The following is a 19457-nucleotide window of genomic DNA, read 5'->3' on the forward strand; positions in this document are numbered from 1 at the left end:
AAAGAAAAAAAGGTGATAATGACTCCTCTGGCGTTTAGTTTATTCCTCTATTAAATGAGCCCATCCTTTGTAGTTCTAAAATTGTATAATTTAAAAAAGCATTCTCTCCCTGTCATATCTAGCCTCTTTACCTTTCGTGTCCTGGATGTCTTTTCTTTTCTTTTAAGACAGGGTCTCACTCTTGTCACCGAGGCTGGACCTTGTCACTGCAGCCTCGACCTCCCTGGGCTCAGGTGATCCTCCTGCCTCAGCTAACCAAGGCTGGTCTCAAACTCCTCATCTCAGGTGATCCGCCTGCCTCGGCCCCACAAAGTGCTGGGATTACAGGCATGAGCCACAGCGCCCAGCCCCTCCCTTCTTTAAAGTCAAGCTCAACCTTTTACTGAAGTTTTCTGAAACCACTTCAATACTTAAGTCTTCCTCTCTTGAATTCTTATAATATTTGTAATTCGTATGTCCCATCAAGCATTAGGTTATATATCGTCTTATTCTCCAGGTGTTTAAAATCTGTACAACAAGGAAATGAGCTTCTCAATGGTACAGATAAATAAAAATCAAAATTAAAAATGCTATAAACATAACTGGATATATTCTTGTATTTCTCCTTCTCTATTAAACAATAAAATAAACTATGCAGTCATTATAAAATTCCATTTTTGTATGAAAATACTACAGAATTTCACTGCATAAAGGTCCATAAATTCTCCTAGAGAACAATGTTTACTGAATAATATATCTGAATTCATGGCCAACAAATTTTGAAAACTGTTACCATTTACGTGTTAAATAAATTTTTAAATCTGTAACATAGTCAAATCTTTACCTTCTAAGTCATTTTCCCTTCTAATGGATATCACTTTGTCAGTACACCACAATTTTTCTAACTACGTGAGTGCTATATCTTGAAATCCTAAATGATTATTTAGAACTCAAGCTCAACCTCTTTTTATTTATTTATTTATTTATTTATTTATTTATTTATTTATTTTGAGACAGTCTCTCTCTTGTAGCCCAGGCAAGAGTATGGTGGCTTGATCTCAGCTTACAACAATCTCCACTTCCCAGGTTCAAGCAATTCTCCTGCCTCAGCCCCTTGAGTAGCTGGGATTAGAGGTGTACATCACCATGCCTGGCTAATTTTTTAAAAATTTTTAGTAGAGACATGGTTTTGCCATGTTGGTCAGGCTGGTCTCGAACTCCTGACCTCAGGTGATCCACCCAACTCAGCCTCCCAAACTTTGATTACAGGCATGAGCCACAGCACCCAGCTTCAACCTCTTTCTAAATGATCTGGTCATTTAGTATATTGACTATCCACAAAGACAGTTTCTTCCTACACTCTCCTTTTTCTTCTAAAAGATACGGTCAATGACACTGACCATTTCCTCTGAAGCGCCGTAATACTTACTTTCTATAATACTTAGTCAATTAAACATGTTCTCAGTTGCTCTGGCCAAAAATCCTTATAGCATTCTTGACACTTCTTTCTCACTCTATACTCAATCTACCAGCAAATTATATCAACTTTACCTTTGACATATAATCAGAATCTAATCACTCCTTACCACATTCTTGCTATCCTGGGTAAAGCCTCCATCAACTCTAGCCATGATGATATAACAGATTCTTAATCAGTCTTCCTGTTTTGATCTTGCTCTCTGATATGGTTTGGCTTTGTGCCCCACTTGAATCTCATGTTGAATTGGTAATCCCCAATGTTGGAGGTAGGTGGGGCCTGGTGGGAAGTGACTAGATCATGCGGGTAGATTTCCCCTTTTGGAGCTATTCTCATGAAAGAGTTCTCACAAGATCTGGTTGTTTAAGTGTGTAGCACCTCCCCCTTCACTCTATTCCTGTTGCTCCCACCATGTAAGACATGTTTCTTTCCCCTTCACCTTATGTCATGACTGTAAATTTCTTGAGGCTTCCCCAGAAGCAGAAGCCTGTACAGCCCGTAGCACCATGAGCTAATTGAACCTCTTTTCTTTATAAATTATCCAGTCTCAGGTATGTCTTTATAGCAGTGTGAGAACAGACTAATACACTCTCATCTATTTTAATAATAAAATCCAAAATAAGCCTGGCAACAAGTGTTGTCAATTCTTTCTTCAAAATGCTCCTCATTCAGAGTATAAGGTGAAGTTCACTTACAAGTCCACTAGGCCTTAAATAAGGACCCCTATTAGTCGTTAATTTTCTACTTATTTTCCCCTTTCTCAATTCATTCCAGACATACTAGTTTCTTTGATATTTCTCAAACATGTTCCACACACTTCTCTCTTACTCTGTGCTGTTCCCTCTTCCTGAAATTATTTATTCTTTACTCCTGATACATAGAGTGGTTTGCTTTAAATATTCTTTCCTGAATATGGCCTTCTTTCTGCTTTGTTTTCCTTCATAGCATTTATCATCAGCTAACTTACTGAGTCTTGTATCTATGTAATGTCTGCTGTCATTACCAGTAGAATGCAAGCTCTATTAGGCAGACCCCCAGTACTTAGAAAAGCACCTGACACATAGAAGATACTCAATAAATATGGATGACGTATTAAGCAAATATTGCCCTATATTAACACTTAAACAATTTCAATGAGAAACTCTCCAGGGTTTTATGAGATAATAATGTGTAAGTGTCTATTCTTATCAAATCTTCAATAAATAACTTATTGAATCTGAACTGCCTACTAGATTAAAAGTTCTATGAGTCCTTGAATGCACTATGAAGTCAAAAGAAGTCTCTAATTTAGTTCAGCATGTCCACCATCAACAACCTGTACTTACCAGCAGCACAGACAGGAAGAGAATCTGGGTTAAAATCACGACTATTCTGAAATAAGTTTCTTGATACTCTTTTTCTGCTGAAACATAAATCATCATTGACTGGCATTCCTTGAGAGGGCTTTAATTTTGGAGACGGGATGAAATCATATGTTGAGAACTATAAGAACAGAATCATAAATTAGCAAATTTGTGTTAATTCTACCTGGTAATAAATATAACAAAGTAAGTAGACACAATTAAGAAATTCAGATTAGAATAAATTTTACTTTATTAAATATATAATTATACAGATAAACCATCCATATTTAGTATGGTACACTAACAGTACTTTTCATTCCAGAACAGAAGTGCCAATTTTTTTTCTTCCTACTTCACCCCAACCCTTTACTGTTCCTTACCATCACTACAGTATACATCTGGCAACAAGGAAGGAGAGAATACAAATGACAAATAGGATGAAATGACAACCAGAATGATCTGACTGAGCAGCATAACCCCTCAAACTATGCTATTTTTGTTTGAGTACTAGACAATAAGTGCTAATTGGAGGCCACTGAACAAGCAAGCATTCTACCATACTGTTCTTACTGAGGCAAACTTATTAGCCATATCTGTAGCCCAAATGCCAATGTAAATGACCTGGCAACCTATGTCAAGTTCCCTTAGGAGCTTTTCTTTCCCTAGGTCTCTTAATTAAAACCAGTAAATAATACTTTTTATATGTCTAGTACTTCATGGTTTTCAAGTCCTTTCTCATAAACCCCATTATGATCATTAAGGAACAAAGGTGCCAGAATACAATTTTAAAGTTACACATAATCAGGTAAAGAACTACATGACAGCATGATTCTTCTTCACCAATGATGACCTCAATTGTCCTGGATCACCTGATATTCAACATGGCTATAAAACATTTAAAAAACTGAATGAATTGACAGGACATTATACTTCCTATGTATTTATTTGGAGCTTATAGACAGACTCAAATCTAGACATGTGGTGAACTGTAAACCTTGTCAGTATGTTTCTTTGTAAACTTTTCCAAGTATCAAATAGCACAATAAAATTAAAGATATGTCTATTATGCCTCAGGTACACGTTATTCATCATCAAATTTTGTGAAAAACCCATTACCTCCTTCAAAAATTAAACCAGAAATGATCAGTTAACAAAATTAAGAATGCCCAGATGAGGCCAGGTGTGGTGGCTCACACCTGTAATCTCAGCATTTTGGAAGATGGAGGCGGGTGGATCACTTGGGCCCAGGAATTCGAGATCAGCCTTGGCAACATGGTGAAATCCCGTATCTACAAAAATTAGCCAGGCATGGTGGCACGTGCCTGTGGGTCCATCTAATCGGGAGGCTGAGGTAGGAGGATTACTTGAGCTTAGAAAGTAGAGACTGCAGCGAGCTGAGACTGTGCCACTGCACTCTAGCCTGAGTTACTAATTGAGACCCTATCTCAAAAAAAAGAATGCCCTCAGCTGGGTGTGGTGACTCATGCCTATAATCCCAGCACTCTGAGAGGCAAGGTGGGTGGAACATTTGAGGTCAAGGGTTCAAGACCAGCCTGGCTAACACAGTGAAACTCCATCTCTAGTAAAAATAGAAAACTCAGCCAGGCATAGTAGTGCACACCTGTAGTCCCAGCTACTTGGGAGGCTGAGGCAGAATTGCTTGAATCCAGGAGATGGAGTTTGCAGTGAGCCAAGATCATGCCACTGCACTCCAGACTGGGCAACACAGTGAGACTCTGTCTCAAAAAAGAAAAAAAAAAAAGAAGAATGCCCAGATAAAAAAGGAATGACTTTATTTTCTCAAAACCCAGTTAACTTCCATGATTGATTATACAGTAGTCAGTATTGAAAGGATATAATGGAATAAAAACGAAACCAATTATAGTCAAATCCTGATCAGATATATTAAAAAGATGATGTATTAACACAGCTAAAATCATGAGTAATCCAGAAATAATTCTTCAGTAAGGGATACATTTTATGTTAGATTTACTTTGTGATTAATTTCTGTTTAGCAAACAGATATTAGTATATAGGCCAGATACATACAACAACTGGTGGGGGTGGTAACGTTAATGAGGGTGGTGATGCATTTGTATGTGTGTGTATGTGAAAGTGGCATTTTCAGAAATTTTGAGAAGTCAGGCAGAGATTAAGTTTTGCTATAGCAGATTGTGCATCTGAAGGCAGACTATAGGACATACCAATTTTATTTTATTTTTATTTATTTATTTATTTATTTATTTATTTATTTTTGAGATGGAGTTTCGCTCTTGGTACCCAGGCTGGAGTGCAATGGCGCCATTTCGGCTCACCGCAACCTCCGTCTCCTGGGTTCAGACAATTCTCCTGCCTCAGCCTCCTGAGTAGCTGGGATTACAGGCACGCGCCACCATGCCCAGCTAATTTTTTTTGTATTTTTTAGTAGAGATGGGGTTTCACTATGTTGACCAGGATGGTCTCAATCTTTGGACCTCGTTATCCACCCACCTTGGCCTCCCAAAGTGCTGGGATTACAGGCGTGAGCCACCGTACCCGGCGACATACCAATTTTATTAATGTGAAAGACCCATTTAGGTCTCCCATAAAAGCAAATGATTTTCATTAGGGTAAGTTTTGATGGGACAAAACAACGAATGAAGAAAAAGTTTTCAGAGTAAAAGAAAACAGAATTCGTAAGTCTTGAAAGAGTTGTGAGTTAATGTTACAAAATGTGAAGTAGTCTATTTAAAGCACCTCAGGAACATGGAACTGAATTTTCAGTCCTTGCAGTTAATACCTAACATTTATTTCATTCCTTATAGTAAATGAAAGCAATATAAAAAAGCAAGTTTCACACTTAATATTAATAATGGTTTGAAATTTTTATAGTGTTGTCTACTGTTTCAATCTTTTGTTATTGTTGTGGTTGTTCTGTTTTATTTTTTAAAATAGAGTCTCACTCTGTCACTCAGGCTGGAATGCAGTAGCATGATCACAGCTCACTGCAGCTCCAATATTCCCCAGCTCAGGTGATTTTCCCACCTCAGCCTCCCAAGTAGCTAGGACTACAGGCACATGCCACCATGCCCAGCTAATTTTTTGTATTTTTTGTAGAGACTGTTTTTTGCCATGTTGCCCAGGCTGATCACATACTGTTGGGCTCAAGTGATCTGCCCATCTTGGCCTCTCAAAGTGCTGAGATTACAGGTGTGAGCCATTACACACAGCCTATTACGTCTTAACCTTTGCATTTGAATCCCTGCATGTTTTTCATAAAAAGACTACAAAAATTTACTCTTGTTTAATCCTTTGACCTAATGTATCTTATTTTAGCTTTTGGCAGAGAATACTAAAGCATCTTAAAAATAGTTTTAATTCTATTTTGGTAGCAAATTACCAGAACACCTTTTAATATCTTATTCTCTCAGAAATCACCTATACTCCTGGCTTTACTGAACTTGTACTAAACTTTATCTTGACCTCCAGTTTTTGAACTGTTCACCTTTTACCAGTTCTTTCTGGCATTAAACAAGTTTATTCCCATTAACCACAGTCACCTTCTGTAAAGATCATTGTATTTATCTTTATATTTTCCTATGTACACTTTAGAAAAAACAGTCATGCCTGTAATCCCAGCACTTTGGGAGGCCAAGGCAGCAGATCACAAGGTCAGGAGATTGAGACCATCCTGATCAACATGGTGAAATCCCGTCTCGACTATAATACAAAAAATTAGCCGGGCATGGTGGAGTGTGCCTGTAGTGCCAGCCACTCTGGAAGCTGAGACAGAAGAATTGCTTGAATCTGGGAGGTGGAGGTTGCAGTGAGTTGAGATCATGCCACTGTACTCTAGCTTGGTGACAGAGCAAGACCCGGGGGAAAAAAAATGCCGGGCGCAGTGGCTCAGGCCTGTAATCTCAGCACTTTGGGAGGCAAAGGTGGGCAGATCATGAGGTCAAAAGATCGAGACCATCCTGGCCAACACAGTGAAACCCCATTTCTACTAAAATACAAAAATTAGCTGGGCCTGGTGGCATGTACCTGTACTCCCAGCTACTCGGGAGGCTGTGGCAGGAGAATTGCTTGAACCTGGGAGGCGGAGGTTGCAGTGAGCCAAGATCGACACTGCACACCAGCCTGGCGCCTGGCGACAGAGCAACGCTCTGTCTCAAAAAAAAGAAATACTATATGAAAACTTAATATCCGGCTTTTTGCACTTCACATTATATTAAAAGTACTTCCCATGCTGTTAAAACGCCTTATAAGTGCTATACAATTATTATTATTATTATTACTATTACCATTTTTAAGATACAGGGTCTCACTATGTTGTTTAGGCTGGCCTACAACTCATGGGCTCAAGTGCTTCACCCACATCAGCTTCCGAAGTACTTGGGACTACAGGATCACACCACCATGCCTGGCTATAAACTTTATTTACAAAAATAATAATTGCTTATTCTAAAAAATACAAAAAATACCGAAGTTTTCAAAAAAATTAAATTTAAAAAATACAAACTTAGAAATAAGATATAAACTTAAATTATTCTTTGGGACCCCTTTCACTGAAATGCTATTGATAAATCCTGTTAACAACTCTTTTTCTATATATAACCATTCTTCAACAAGCTATTTTTAAAAAACAAAATAGATCACATGATACTGTGGCACACAGTAAATACGGAGACATTTTTCCATGTAAGACCATACATATCTTATTTCAGACTCACAGTTCCTTACTGATGGACATTTTCTCTGCCACAACTTTTCACTATTACCCACAACATTGCAGTGAACATTGTTACACACATATCTTTGTATATTATATTCCTATAGTATAAAAGTTCTAAAAATGGAACTGTTGAGTTCAAGGACATCAAATTATTTCTAATGTCTGCATAACATTCCATTGACTAGATGTGCCATTCTCCTTTGATTGTTCCCCAGTTTTTTTTTTTTTTTTCATATTAAAAAGGAAAAATTCCATTGAGGGAAATGCTGTATACATGGTTTAAGGTAGCAGTGCTGACAGATGAGACTGGTAGACTTTAGAAAGACTGTCACATATGCTACATAGCTAAAAATAAATTTAAAAAAAATAACTAAGGCTGAGTACAGTGGCTCTTTCTTTTAATTTTTAGCACTTTGAGAGGCTGAGGTAGGAGGATTGCTTGAGCTCAGGAGTTTTGAGACCAGCCTGGGCAACATGGCAAGACCCCATCTCTAAAAAAAAAATAAAAAATTAACCAGGCCTAGTGTATTCCTGTAGTCCCAGAACCTTACGAGGCTGAAGTGGGAGGATCGCTTGAGCCTGGGAGGTTGAGGCTGCAGTGAGCCATTAACTGTGCCAAGGCACTCCAGTTTGGAAGACAGAGGGAGACACTGTCTCAAAAAAAAAAAAGTGTCAGCTGGGTGTGGTGGCTTACGCCTGTAATCCCAGCACTTTGGGAGGCAGAGGTGGAAGGGTCACTTGAGCCCAAGTTCAAGATCAGCCTGGGCAACATAGCAAGGCCCCATCTCAAAAAGGAAAGGAAAGAAAAAGCCTAAAGTGTTTTTTAAAAATATTTGTAGACTGCCTATACAAGGGTAGAATACCCACACTGAATTCTCTGTAGCTGTCAGCTGACCAATTTACCCATAAAATGTGCAAACAAAATATATACTACTTATTTTGTGTGCAGTTTGTTTTCATATGTGCTAAAAAGTAAGGTAATCAGCTGAATCAAGGAAGAACCAGGAATGATCAGAGGAAAAAATATTGCAAACTGCATGTAAAATAACTAGTGTGTGAAATAACCAACTAAACATCTCTGATTCCTTGTTTGACATTTATTTCTGTATGTTTCACTAATAGTTGTTCCTCTGACTCCAAACAGAAGAGTTAAACATGTGGCCTGAAATTGCATTCTTTCTGAGACCTAGAGTCTTGCGTTCTCAGTTAAACTTTCCTCATATAAGTGACTGAGCAATGTGGCTCATATACCACAATATAATACACAAAGATAAGTGTGCAACTGTATTCTTGGCAAAGGCTGAGTCTGCTTCTGATTCTGACTGAGCACATGGACAACTGTGTTCACAGAGATGGCAACAGTGGGTAAAACTGGTTTTGATTTTGCGGTCTATTTAGTGATTTCTGCTGGATGATAGTATTCTTAGTCACATGGCACCTGGCAGGGAATCTGGAATCTGGTTTCCTTATTGGTCTTTTGGTGTATGTTTATAATATGGTTAGACTTTGTGTCCCCACTCAAATCTATCTCATCTTGAATTGTAATCCTCATCAACCCCACATGTCAAGGGAGAGACCTGGTAGGAGGTGACTGGATCATGGGGACCATGTCCCCCATGCTGTTCTCATGACACTGAATTCAAATGAGATCTGATGGTCTTGTAAGTCTCTAACAGTTCTTCCTTTACAGACTCACTCTCTTTCACCTGCTGCCATGTAAGATGTGTTTTTTCCTCTTCCACCAGGATTGTAAGTTTCCTGAGGTCTCCCCAGCCATGCACAACTGTGAGTCAATGAAATCTCTTTTCTTATAAATTATCCAGTCTTGGGCAGTTCTTTATAGCAGTGTAAGAACAGACTATCATAGTTTATTGGTACTGAGGTAGTGGGGTACTGCTATGAAGACACTTGGAAATGTGGAAGCGACTTTGAAACTGGGTAACAGGCAGAGGCCAGAAGAGTTTGGAGTGCTCAGAAGAAAACAGAAAGATGTAGAAAAGCTTGGAACTTCCTAGAGACTTGTTGACCAATGGTTTTGACCAAAGTGCTGATTCTTTATAGCAGTGTGAGAACAGACTAATACAGTTTATTTATTTATTTTTTAATGTACTAATACAGGCTGCTCCTTTACTCTTCTTTTCCATTAGAAACTCAAGGCTTTTTTATGTTTGCTTATTATAGACCTAATACCTGTCACTATCTACAAAAATGGAATTCAATACCATAGAAGAAAAGAAAATTTACAACATTCTATGATCAGTTATCTTTGATTTCTACAAATAATTGAATAACTACAAATTAACATTACTTTGGAACTATAAAGTTAAAGAAAGGATGGTGAAAACATTTATTAAAAATTAGATGAAGCGAGTCAGAAAAATGTTTTCCAAAAGCCAAATAAAATAGTATTTAATAGTTTTCCAAATCTTAGGCAAGTTTACCATTTTAAAAACAAAGAAAATTCAATGTCATTATATAGGATATGGACACTGAAAAAAAAGTGTCTTTTCTGAGAATTACAATTCTCATTATATATTGTTGTTTAATGTGTTATCCCAAAACAGTAGATTAAAACAATAAACACTTGCTATCTCTTTTTCAGTAGAACTTGTTATCTCTTTTTTAGTAGAACAGGAATTTGGAAGTAGCTTAGCTGGATGATTCTGGCTAAGTGACTTAGTTGGATGGTTCAGGTTACTCTAAGGTGGCAGTCAAAATGTTAGCTAGGCTGCTGTGAACTGAAGGCTTGACAGATACTTGAGAATCACTGAAGTTTACTCATGTGGCTACTGTCAGGAGGCCTCTTTTCCACCATTTGGGCCTCCCAAGGGGCTTCTCAAGACATGGCAACTGGCTTCCTTGAGAGCAAGTCAAGTGAGCGAGAGCAACCGACATGGAAGCTGCGGCTCCTTTTTATGATCTAGTTTCTGAAATCACATACTATTACTTCTAATTTTATTTGTTAGAAATGAACTATTAAATCCAAACACACTCAGAGGGGAATTAGACTTCAACTCTTCAAAGGAAGAATCTCAAAGAATTTGTGAAAATATAGTTGCCACTACCACTCAACAATGGTATTTCTGCTGCAAGGAATATATGTTTTTGTTTCTGTAGCTGATCAACATTATTAATAGTTTGGTACCTGCTTCCATCTTAAATTCTGCTGCTTTATCAAAATTAGATTATCTATATCGTAGAAAAGGAAAAAATGTGTCATTTCATGGGTATATTTTTGAGCACACAAATTGATACATGCTGTCTACCCTATGGGCAGTATTAATAAATCAGGATAAAATCAGCTGGAACAAGCTCCTGTTTCAACTGGCTCATAAACATCATATTAGTATTTTAGGTGCCTGTATCATATTGGACTAAATAATACTCAAAAGTTTTTAACGTTTTTTTGTTTTTATGTATTTAAATGTATTGTCTCTTTAAGAAAAAAATATTGTTGCCAAAATGTAAACTGAGGTGAAAATCAGGTTAGTTGTGAGTTTAATTACCTTAGTCACTTGGTTAAAGAACAAAAAAAAAAAAAATTTTTTTTTTTAACAAACTTGAAAGGTTTAGTATCTGTAGTATCCGATATATAACTGTTTAGAGAAAGTTGGGCCAGAAATGGTGGCTCATGCCTGTAATCCCAGTTCTTTGGAAGGCCAAGGCAGAAGGATCACTTGAAGCCAGTAGTTTGTCACCAGCCTAGGTAACAGGCAACAGAGCAAGATCCTGTCTCTACTGAAAAATTAAAAATTAGCTGGGTGTGGTGGCCCCAGCCTTTAGTCCCAGCTACCCAAGAGGCTCAGGCAGGAGGATCGCTTTAACCCAGGAGTTTGAGGTTTAGTGAGCTATGATTATGCCACTACACTTTAGGCTGGGGAACAGAGCAAGGCTGTGTCTCTAACAACAACAAAAAAGATCACATAATAAATCTAATTAAATTAGCTATTTGGACAAATTAGCCTTGTTTAAAAACAGCTATTTATCTGGATTTTACCACCATGTAAGAATAACATTAGTATCATATAGTTCTGCAAACTATCATATATATTAGTATGATATAGTTGTGCAAAACCTATCATAGGTTTTTCCTGAAAAACCTAATCAACTTAAATTTCTCAAATTTCCTCTAATGGTTTCACAGATTGTATACATTAACATCACTACTTTCAAAATATAAAATTGTAAAATCATGTGTTTAACTAAGTTAAGACAATACCTTGATAAAAAGAGGTCAATTCTTATAATGTCATAAATCCTATAATGCTAAATATATCAGCTTCTATTGTAATTTTTAGACTGTAGCTAACCTTAAGATTTTAGACTAAAATTGAACTAATGAAAACTCTTTAGATTCTGAACAATTTCTAATTAAGATAAAAACACAAATGACTGATCATCAAACTTGTTTTTATAATTTACACTTGTGTCTTACATTTCTATGTCATAGAATAACCAATGAATAGGTTAAAGCAGGGGTCTCCAACCCCAGGGCCATGGACTGGTACTGGTCCTGGCCTGTTAGGAACTGGACCACAGCAGGAGGTGAGCAGCAGGCAAGGGAGCAAAGCTTCAAATGTATTTACAGCAGCTCCCCATCACTGGGATTGCTGCCTGAGCTCTGTCTCCTGTCAGATCAGCACTGGTATTAGATTCTCATAGGAGCACAAATCTATTGTGAACTGCACATGCAAGGAATCTAGGTTGCACACTCCTTCTAAGAATCTAATGCCTGATGATTTGAGGTGGAACAGTTTCATCCTGAAACCATCCCCTGTCCCCTAGTCTATGGAAAAATTGTATTCCACGAAACTGGTCCCTGGTCCCAAAAGGATTGAGGACTGCTGGTTTAAAGTATATATCTATATATACACACACACGCTTTTGGATGATGTTAACACACATGCTTATTTTTGCCAGTTAAAAAGGATCTGAATGTATATTCATAGATAAAAAGATTTTGGGGTATATGACTTTTTGTCTGTGTCTGAGAGGAAACAAAAGTTGGTTTCTTTGGGTAAGGCTGTATTTAATATATACAGCTGACAATATTCTAGGTACAACAGTTACAGGGAAAGAGAAATATGTATACAAGATAATTGATATACTTTGTTCATTATTAAGGGAACTGGTATAGCTTTGTTTTCAATTTTTTTTTCTAATTATTATTTTTATATATCTTTAGAGATGAGGCCTTACTTTGTCACCCAGGCTGGAGTGCAGTGGCAAAATGATAGCTCACTGCATACCTTAACTCCTGGGCTCAATTGATCCTTCTACCTCAGCCTCCCAAGTAGCTGGGACTACAGACACTCACCACCATGCCCAGCTAATTTCTTTGTATTTATTTTTTTTAGAGACAGAGTCTTGTATATTGCCCAGGCCTCAAGTGATCCTCCAGCCTCAGCCTCACAAACTGCTGAGATTCCAGGCACAAACCACCACCTCCAGCTGTTATAGCTTTTTAAAGATGATAAAAATAAATATAATAATAAATATAATAGATACACTGTCTTATTTAATACACTTTTTTTTTTTTTGAGACGGAGTTTCACTCTTGTTACCCAGGCTGGAATGCAATGGTGCGATCTCAGCTCACTGCAACCTCCGCCTTCTGGGTTCAGGCAATTCTCCTGCCTCAGCCTCCTGAGTAGCGGGGATTACAGGCACGCGCCACCATGCCCAGCTAATTTTTTTGTATTTTTAGTAGAGACGAGGTTTCACCATGTTGGCCAGGATGGCCTCTATCTCTTGACCTCGTGATCCACCCGCCTTGGCCTCCCAAAGTGCTGGGATTACAGGCTTGAGCCACCGTGCCCGGCCTATTTAATACACTTCTAAGGTTATGTTTAAATTTATTTAACATTTTTGAAATTTTAAATGGTATCATTTAATTCCACGTTCGTGTGTGTCTAAAGATATATTAACATCACAGAAATGATAAAACATTTCCCAAAAATGGATATATTTTTAATATTATATACTATTAAAATATTTTCCCTGTTTTTAGCCTGTTTTAAATCATTTTTAACCAGTTTGTTTCTTCTAAAAGATATGGATATTCTCACTTTCTTACTCTGCTTCAAATATTGTTACTCTGAGTAAACATTGTAACATTTATCTGCAGATGCATATCTCACAGTCATATGCTAAGGCAATAAGAAGTTTTCTCTTATAAACTTTCTAAAATTCAATTTTCACATGAAAAGTAAAATAGAAATTAATATTCTTAGTGCTAGCCAAATTTTAATTAGTTTACCCACTATTGCTACAAGGTGACTAAAACAAATGCCTTAAAAGACTTACATAACCAGCAGTAGCTTCAAAATTTTCTGCTGTAAAATATTGTTATCACTAGTTCATTCTACATAGCTCTGACATAAACAACATCTATACTAAGAATAGACATGCTTTTCTGTTGTTCGTGATTTTTACAAGCATGACAAAATTTTTTTTTTAATTCTTCAGGCATCACAACAAAATTTTAAAAAGAAAATTAAACCTTATCAAAAACAATCCAACATTCAAGGAAAATCTCAAGTTTTAGGATTAATCCATTCCAAACACATTAGTACAATTTAATAATATTAGTTTTTCTACTTTCTTATCAAATTCATTATATTAACTATTCGAAATTCCAAATTCTTAAAATCCCTAGTCCCTATTTTTCATTCTTACTTGCCTCTAAATTTAACAGAATCTGGAAGCCTTGTTCTCACAATATGGTTCACAGACCACCAGCATCAGCAACACCTAAGACCTTATTCAACATGCAGGCTCAGGCCCCAGTTTAGACAAACTAAATCAGAATCTGTATTTTAACAAGATTCTGAGGCAATTCATATGCACAATAAAATTGGATAAACACTGGACTAGACCTCATATCTTCCTTTCTTTTAACTTAAAACACACACTGTTTCCTGCTACTTGAAAAATTTTTAATATTTTATGTCATCTTCTCTTTGTTTTCCCTTTAGCTTCAAAGAAAAAGATTTCTTCCTCTATCCCAAAGCTAACCTCTCTCTATACTTGTGTTCTTGACCCATTCAATCTTTACTTAGGAACATACCTCCTTTCCTTTCCCTCTCCAATATGACTGCAGGGACTGAATTTCCTGCATTTTGTATGTCCAACATCTACCATAATAAAGACACAGTGTAGGTATATTTAATTCACAGATGGCTCCTTTCTGACTCTTCCAAATCAGGTGTTCCCTACTTAAAAATAAAACACAGTAATAACTTATCCTGCCATACCCTGGTGCTACTATATTGTTTGGTCTTTTCTTTCACTGTCGAACCCTTAGAGGTTTTCTCATTTAACAGATATTTGTTGACACTTGTGGGAAGAGCACTGTAGTTAGTGTTGTTACGAAAACAAAAATTAATTAAACAAAAAATAAAAGTCCCTACCATCATATTGCTTACCATCATTGAGGAGAAGGAATAAATGACTCACATGTGCTAAATACTAAAAGAGACAAAAATCCTAGGGCAGTGCTACGAAGAATAGTTTATAAACTCCCACTCAGCTCTGCATAGATTAGATGATTAAAAAGACAGATGCTGAATAACTGCTTACTGCTGTTTCCTTATCAACCCACCTCATAAACTTTTAAATTTGGTCCCTGCCTATAACATTCTAGTAAAACTGCCCGTTTCTACATCCCAGTGACATAGAATAATCAATTCCTCTACCTTGAACAAACTACAGACCTAGTACCCATATACACATGAAGCAAATATACTCCTTACTTTTTAGTCTAGGTTACTGACGACTATGATTCTCACCACACTGTAGTGAAATCTGTTAGGAAAAATAAAGCTAAATGGTAGCCAGCTAGGGATATCTGATTACTTGACTCCATTAACCCATAAAATACTCCTAATAGAAAGAGATACAAACTTGGAATATCAGTTATCTGTTCATCTATCTGTAATACGTCAGCACAAAAAAATCCACTGAATAGTAGAAACAAAAACAGAATTAAAAGTCTAAATATTCCAAAGTAAGAGATGAGCTAAACACACTGCAATAATACATGATATAATATTGAGTAGCTATCAAAGATCCCACTACAGATTATTTGATGTTAAAAGAAAAAAATGTTCAGGCTAGGTGCAGTGGCTCATGCCTATAATCCCAGCACTCCAGGAGCCCGAGGCAGAAGGATCACATTGAAGCCAGGAGTTTAAGACCAGCCTGGCCAACATGGTGAAATCCCATCTCTACTGAAAATACAAAAATTAGCCACGCATGGTGGTGTGCGGCTGCAATCCCAGCTATTAGGAAGGCTGAGGCAGGAGAATAACATAAACCCAAGAGGTGGAGTTTGCAGTGGGCTGAGGCGGTGCCACCGAGTTCCAGCCTGGGTGACAGAGGGAGACTCCATCTCAAGAAAGCAAAAAATAGTTAAGTAAAAATGGGGAAACTTTCATTGGTGGAAAAAAGAATCTACACCTGTATACATAAATTGAAATGATAATGAAAGTATAGGCAACAATTAGCACCAAGGATCACTTTTTAAAAAAAAATAAAAAATAGGCAGGGCACAGTGGCTCACGCCTGTAATCCAAGCACTTTGGAGGCCAAGGTGGGCGGATCACATGAGGTTGGGAGTTCAAGACCAGCCTGACCAACATGATGAAACCCTGTCTTAAAAAAAAAAAATAAATAATAACAAAAAAAAAAAAAGAAAGAAAAAGAAAGCATAGGCAACAAAATATTAATTGCAGACCTCTAGGAGTAAGATAAATTTTTTGAGAATGCTGGGAAGATGGCCGCCTAAGAACAGCTCAGGACTTCAGCTCCCAGTGAAAGTGCAGAGGGTGAGTGGACGCCGCATTTCCAGACGAACTCTTATTGCCCACAGACCAGGAGATACCCAGGCAGAGGGGTCGCCAGCGTCGCAGTCCCAGCCGGTGCGGCTGTTTTGGCCCCCTTGGGGCTGATTCCCCCCGCGCGGCTGCTGTGACCACTCCCTGTTGCTGCGGTTCTCCGTACAAAAGACACTGGTCTGGGAGCCCTCTTAGCTGGCGAGCAGACCTCTGAGACGGCAGAGTTGCCCATTCATCTGAAATAGCGAGTCAGGCCAGGAGATTCCTAGGCAAAAAATCCGCCAGGAGCCGGCGCCGCAGTTCGAGCCGACTCCGTGAGTCGCAGCATGGGAGATCCCGGCGCCTTTTCAACAAGAGACCGGAACGCGGGGTCGTTCAACTTAAAAGAAAAGACTCTAAGTCAGGGAGCCAGGTGATCAGGCTCCGTTGGTCCCACCCCTCCACCCCCAACAACAATGACAACAAAAACAGTAATTGGAAACCCTCTGGGTTGAGCCCTCCAAACCAAGCACAGCTGAACCAGGACGATCCGGCTCCGTGGGGGAGGGGCTTCCGCCAATACTGAGAGTCTCCACCGCTACGGGAGGCAGGCTGCCTCTGCCGAGGCAACCCGCCGTTGCCGAGGCAACCTGCCACAACAGAGAGAATCCGCCATAACAGAGGCGGGGCCACCGTTGCCGAGACAGTTCTAACTACCCCCATATAAAAAGGACTACAGGGAAGAGCTCAGGGCAGCTGGGCGGAGCCCACAGCAGCTCAGCAAAGCCCCTGCGGGCAGGCAGTGGCTAGGCCTGCTGCTAGCTGGGCGGGTCAGACCTGAAAGAAAAATCAAAAAAGGCAGTAGTGCAACGGAAACTCATAAAGCTCCAACTCCCTGGGACAGAGACAGACAACAGGTGGATAAACCCACAAAAATGGGAAGAAACCAGCGCAAAAAGGATGAAAACTCCTGAAACCAGAACACCTCTCCTCCTAAAAGGGATCACAACTCCTCACCAGCAAGGGAACCAGACCGGATGGAGAAGGAGGGTGATGAAATGACAGAATCAGACTTCAGAAGGTGGGTAGTAAGAAACTACAATGAGCTAAAAGAACATGTTCTAACCCAACGCAAAGAAAATAGGAACCTTGAAAAAAGATTGGACGAACTGCTGACAAGAATGGACAGCATAGAGAGGAGTATAAGTGAATTGATGGAGCTGAAAAACGCAACACGAGAACTTCGTGAAGCATGCACAAGCTTCAACAGCCGAATTGACCAAGCAGAAGAAAGGATATCAGAGGTCGAAGATCAACTCAATGAAATAAAAAGAGAAGGCAAGAACAGAGAAAAAAGCACAAAAAGGAATGAACAAAATCTTCAAGAAATGTGGGACTATGTGAAAAGACCTAATCTACGTCTGATAGGTGTACCTGAATGTGATGAAGAGAATGAATCCAAGCTGGAAAATACTCTTCAGGATATTATCCAGGAAAACTTCCCCAACCTAGTAAGGCAGACCAATATTCAAATCCAGGAAATACAGAGAACACCACAAAGATATTCCTCAAGAAGAGCAACCCCAAGGCACATAATCGTCAGATTCACCAGGGTTGAAATGAAAGAGAAAATGTTAAGGGCAGCCAGAGAGAAAGGTCGGGTTACCCACAAAGGGAAGCCCATTAGACTCACAGCAGATCTCTCAGCAGAAACCCTACAAGCCAGAAGAGATTGGGGGCCAATATTCAACATCCTTAAAGAAAAGAACTTTCAACCCAGAATCTCCTATCCAGCCAAACTAAGCTTCATAAGTGAAGGAAAAATAAAATCCTTTGTGAACAAGCAAGCACTCAGAGATTTCATCACCACCAAACCTGCTCTACAAGAACTCCTGAAAGAGGCTCTACACATATTAAGGAACAACCAGTACCAGCCACTCCAAAAACACACCAAATGGTAAAATAGCATCAACACAATCAAGAATCTGCATCAACTAACCAACAAAACAGCCAGGTAGCATCAAAATGACAATATCAAATTCACACATAACAATACTATCCCTAAATGTCAATGGACTAAATGCCCCAATCAAAAGACACAGACTGGCAAATTGGATAAAAAGCCAAAACCCATCAGTGTGCTGTATCCAGGAAACCCATCTTACATGCAAGGATACACAAAGGCTCAAAATAAAAGGATGGAGGAAGATCTACCAAGCAAATGGAGAGCAAAAAAAGGCAGGAGTTGTAATTCTCATCTCTGATAAAATAGACTTTAAAGCAACAAAGATCAAAAGAGACAAATAAGGAAATTACATAATGGTAAAAGGATCACTGCAACAAGAAGAGCTAACGATCCTAAATATACACGCACCCAATACAGGAGCACCCAGATACATAAGGCAAGTTCTTAATGACTTACAAAGAGACTTAGACTCCCACACAATAATAGTGGGAGACTTTAACACCCCATTGTCAATATTAGACAGATCATCCAGACAGAAAATCAACAAGGATATCCAGGACCTGAATACAGACCTGGAACAAGCAAACCTAATAGACATTTACAGAACTCTCCACCCCAAATCCACAGAATATATATTCTTCTCAGCACCACATCACACCTACTCTAAAATTGACCACATAATTGGCAATAAATCACTCCTCAGCAAATGCAAAAGAGCAGAAATCATAACAAACAGTCTCTCAGACCACAGTGCAATCGAGTTAGAACTCAGAATGCAGAAACTAACTCAGAACCGCACAGCTTCATGGAAACTGAACAACTTGCTCTTGAATGTTGACTGGATAAACAATGAAATGAAGGCAGAAATAAAGATGTTCTTAGAAACCAATGAGAACGAAGACACAACATACCAGAATCTCTGGGACACATTTAAAGCAGTCTCTAGAGGAAAATATATAGCAATGAGTGCCCACATGAGAAGAAAGGAGAGATCTAAAATTGACACCCTATCATCAAAATTGAAAGAGCTAGAGGAGCAAGATCAAAAAAACTCAAAACCTAGCAGAAGACAGGAAATAACTAAGATCAGAGCAGAACTGAAGGAAATAGAGACACAAAAAACTCTTCAAAAAATCAATAAATCCAGGAGCTGGTTTTTTGA

General features: G+C 38.5%; 1 protein-coding gene across 5 annotated transcripts in view; it reads right to left on the bottom strand.

Annotated features, from left to right (window-relative positions):
* The window catches only part of TOGARAM1 (TOG array regulator of axonemal microtubules 1), a 107505-nt gene that overhangs the window by 75340 nt on the left and 12708 nt on the right, over positions 1–19457 (bottom strand). For all 5 annotated transcript variants that reach the window (XM_010341110.2, XM_010341109.2, XM_010341111.2 and 2 more), the window contains exon 2: positions 2782–2938. In XM_010341110.2, the coding sequence (XP_010339412.1) occupies positions 2782–2938 (157 nt within the window). The remainder of the gene's footprint in view (positions 1–2781; positions 2939–19457) is intronic.

This window comes from Saimiri boliviensis, chromosome 2 (genome assembly GCF_048565385.1).
Source record: "Saimiri boliviensis isolate mSaiBol1 chromosome 2, mSaiBol1.pri, whole genome shotgun sequence".
In the NCBI taxonomy this organism is placed as follows: domain Eukaryota; kingdom Metazoa; phylum Chordata; class Mammalia; order Primates; family Cebidae; genus Saimiri; species Saimiri boliviensis.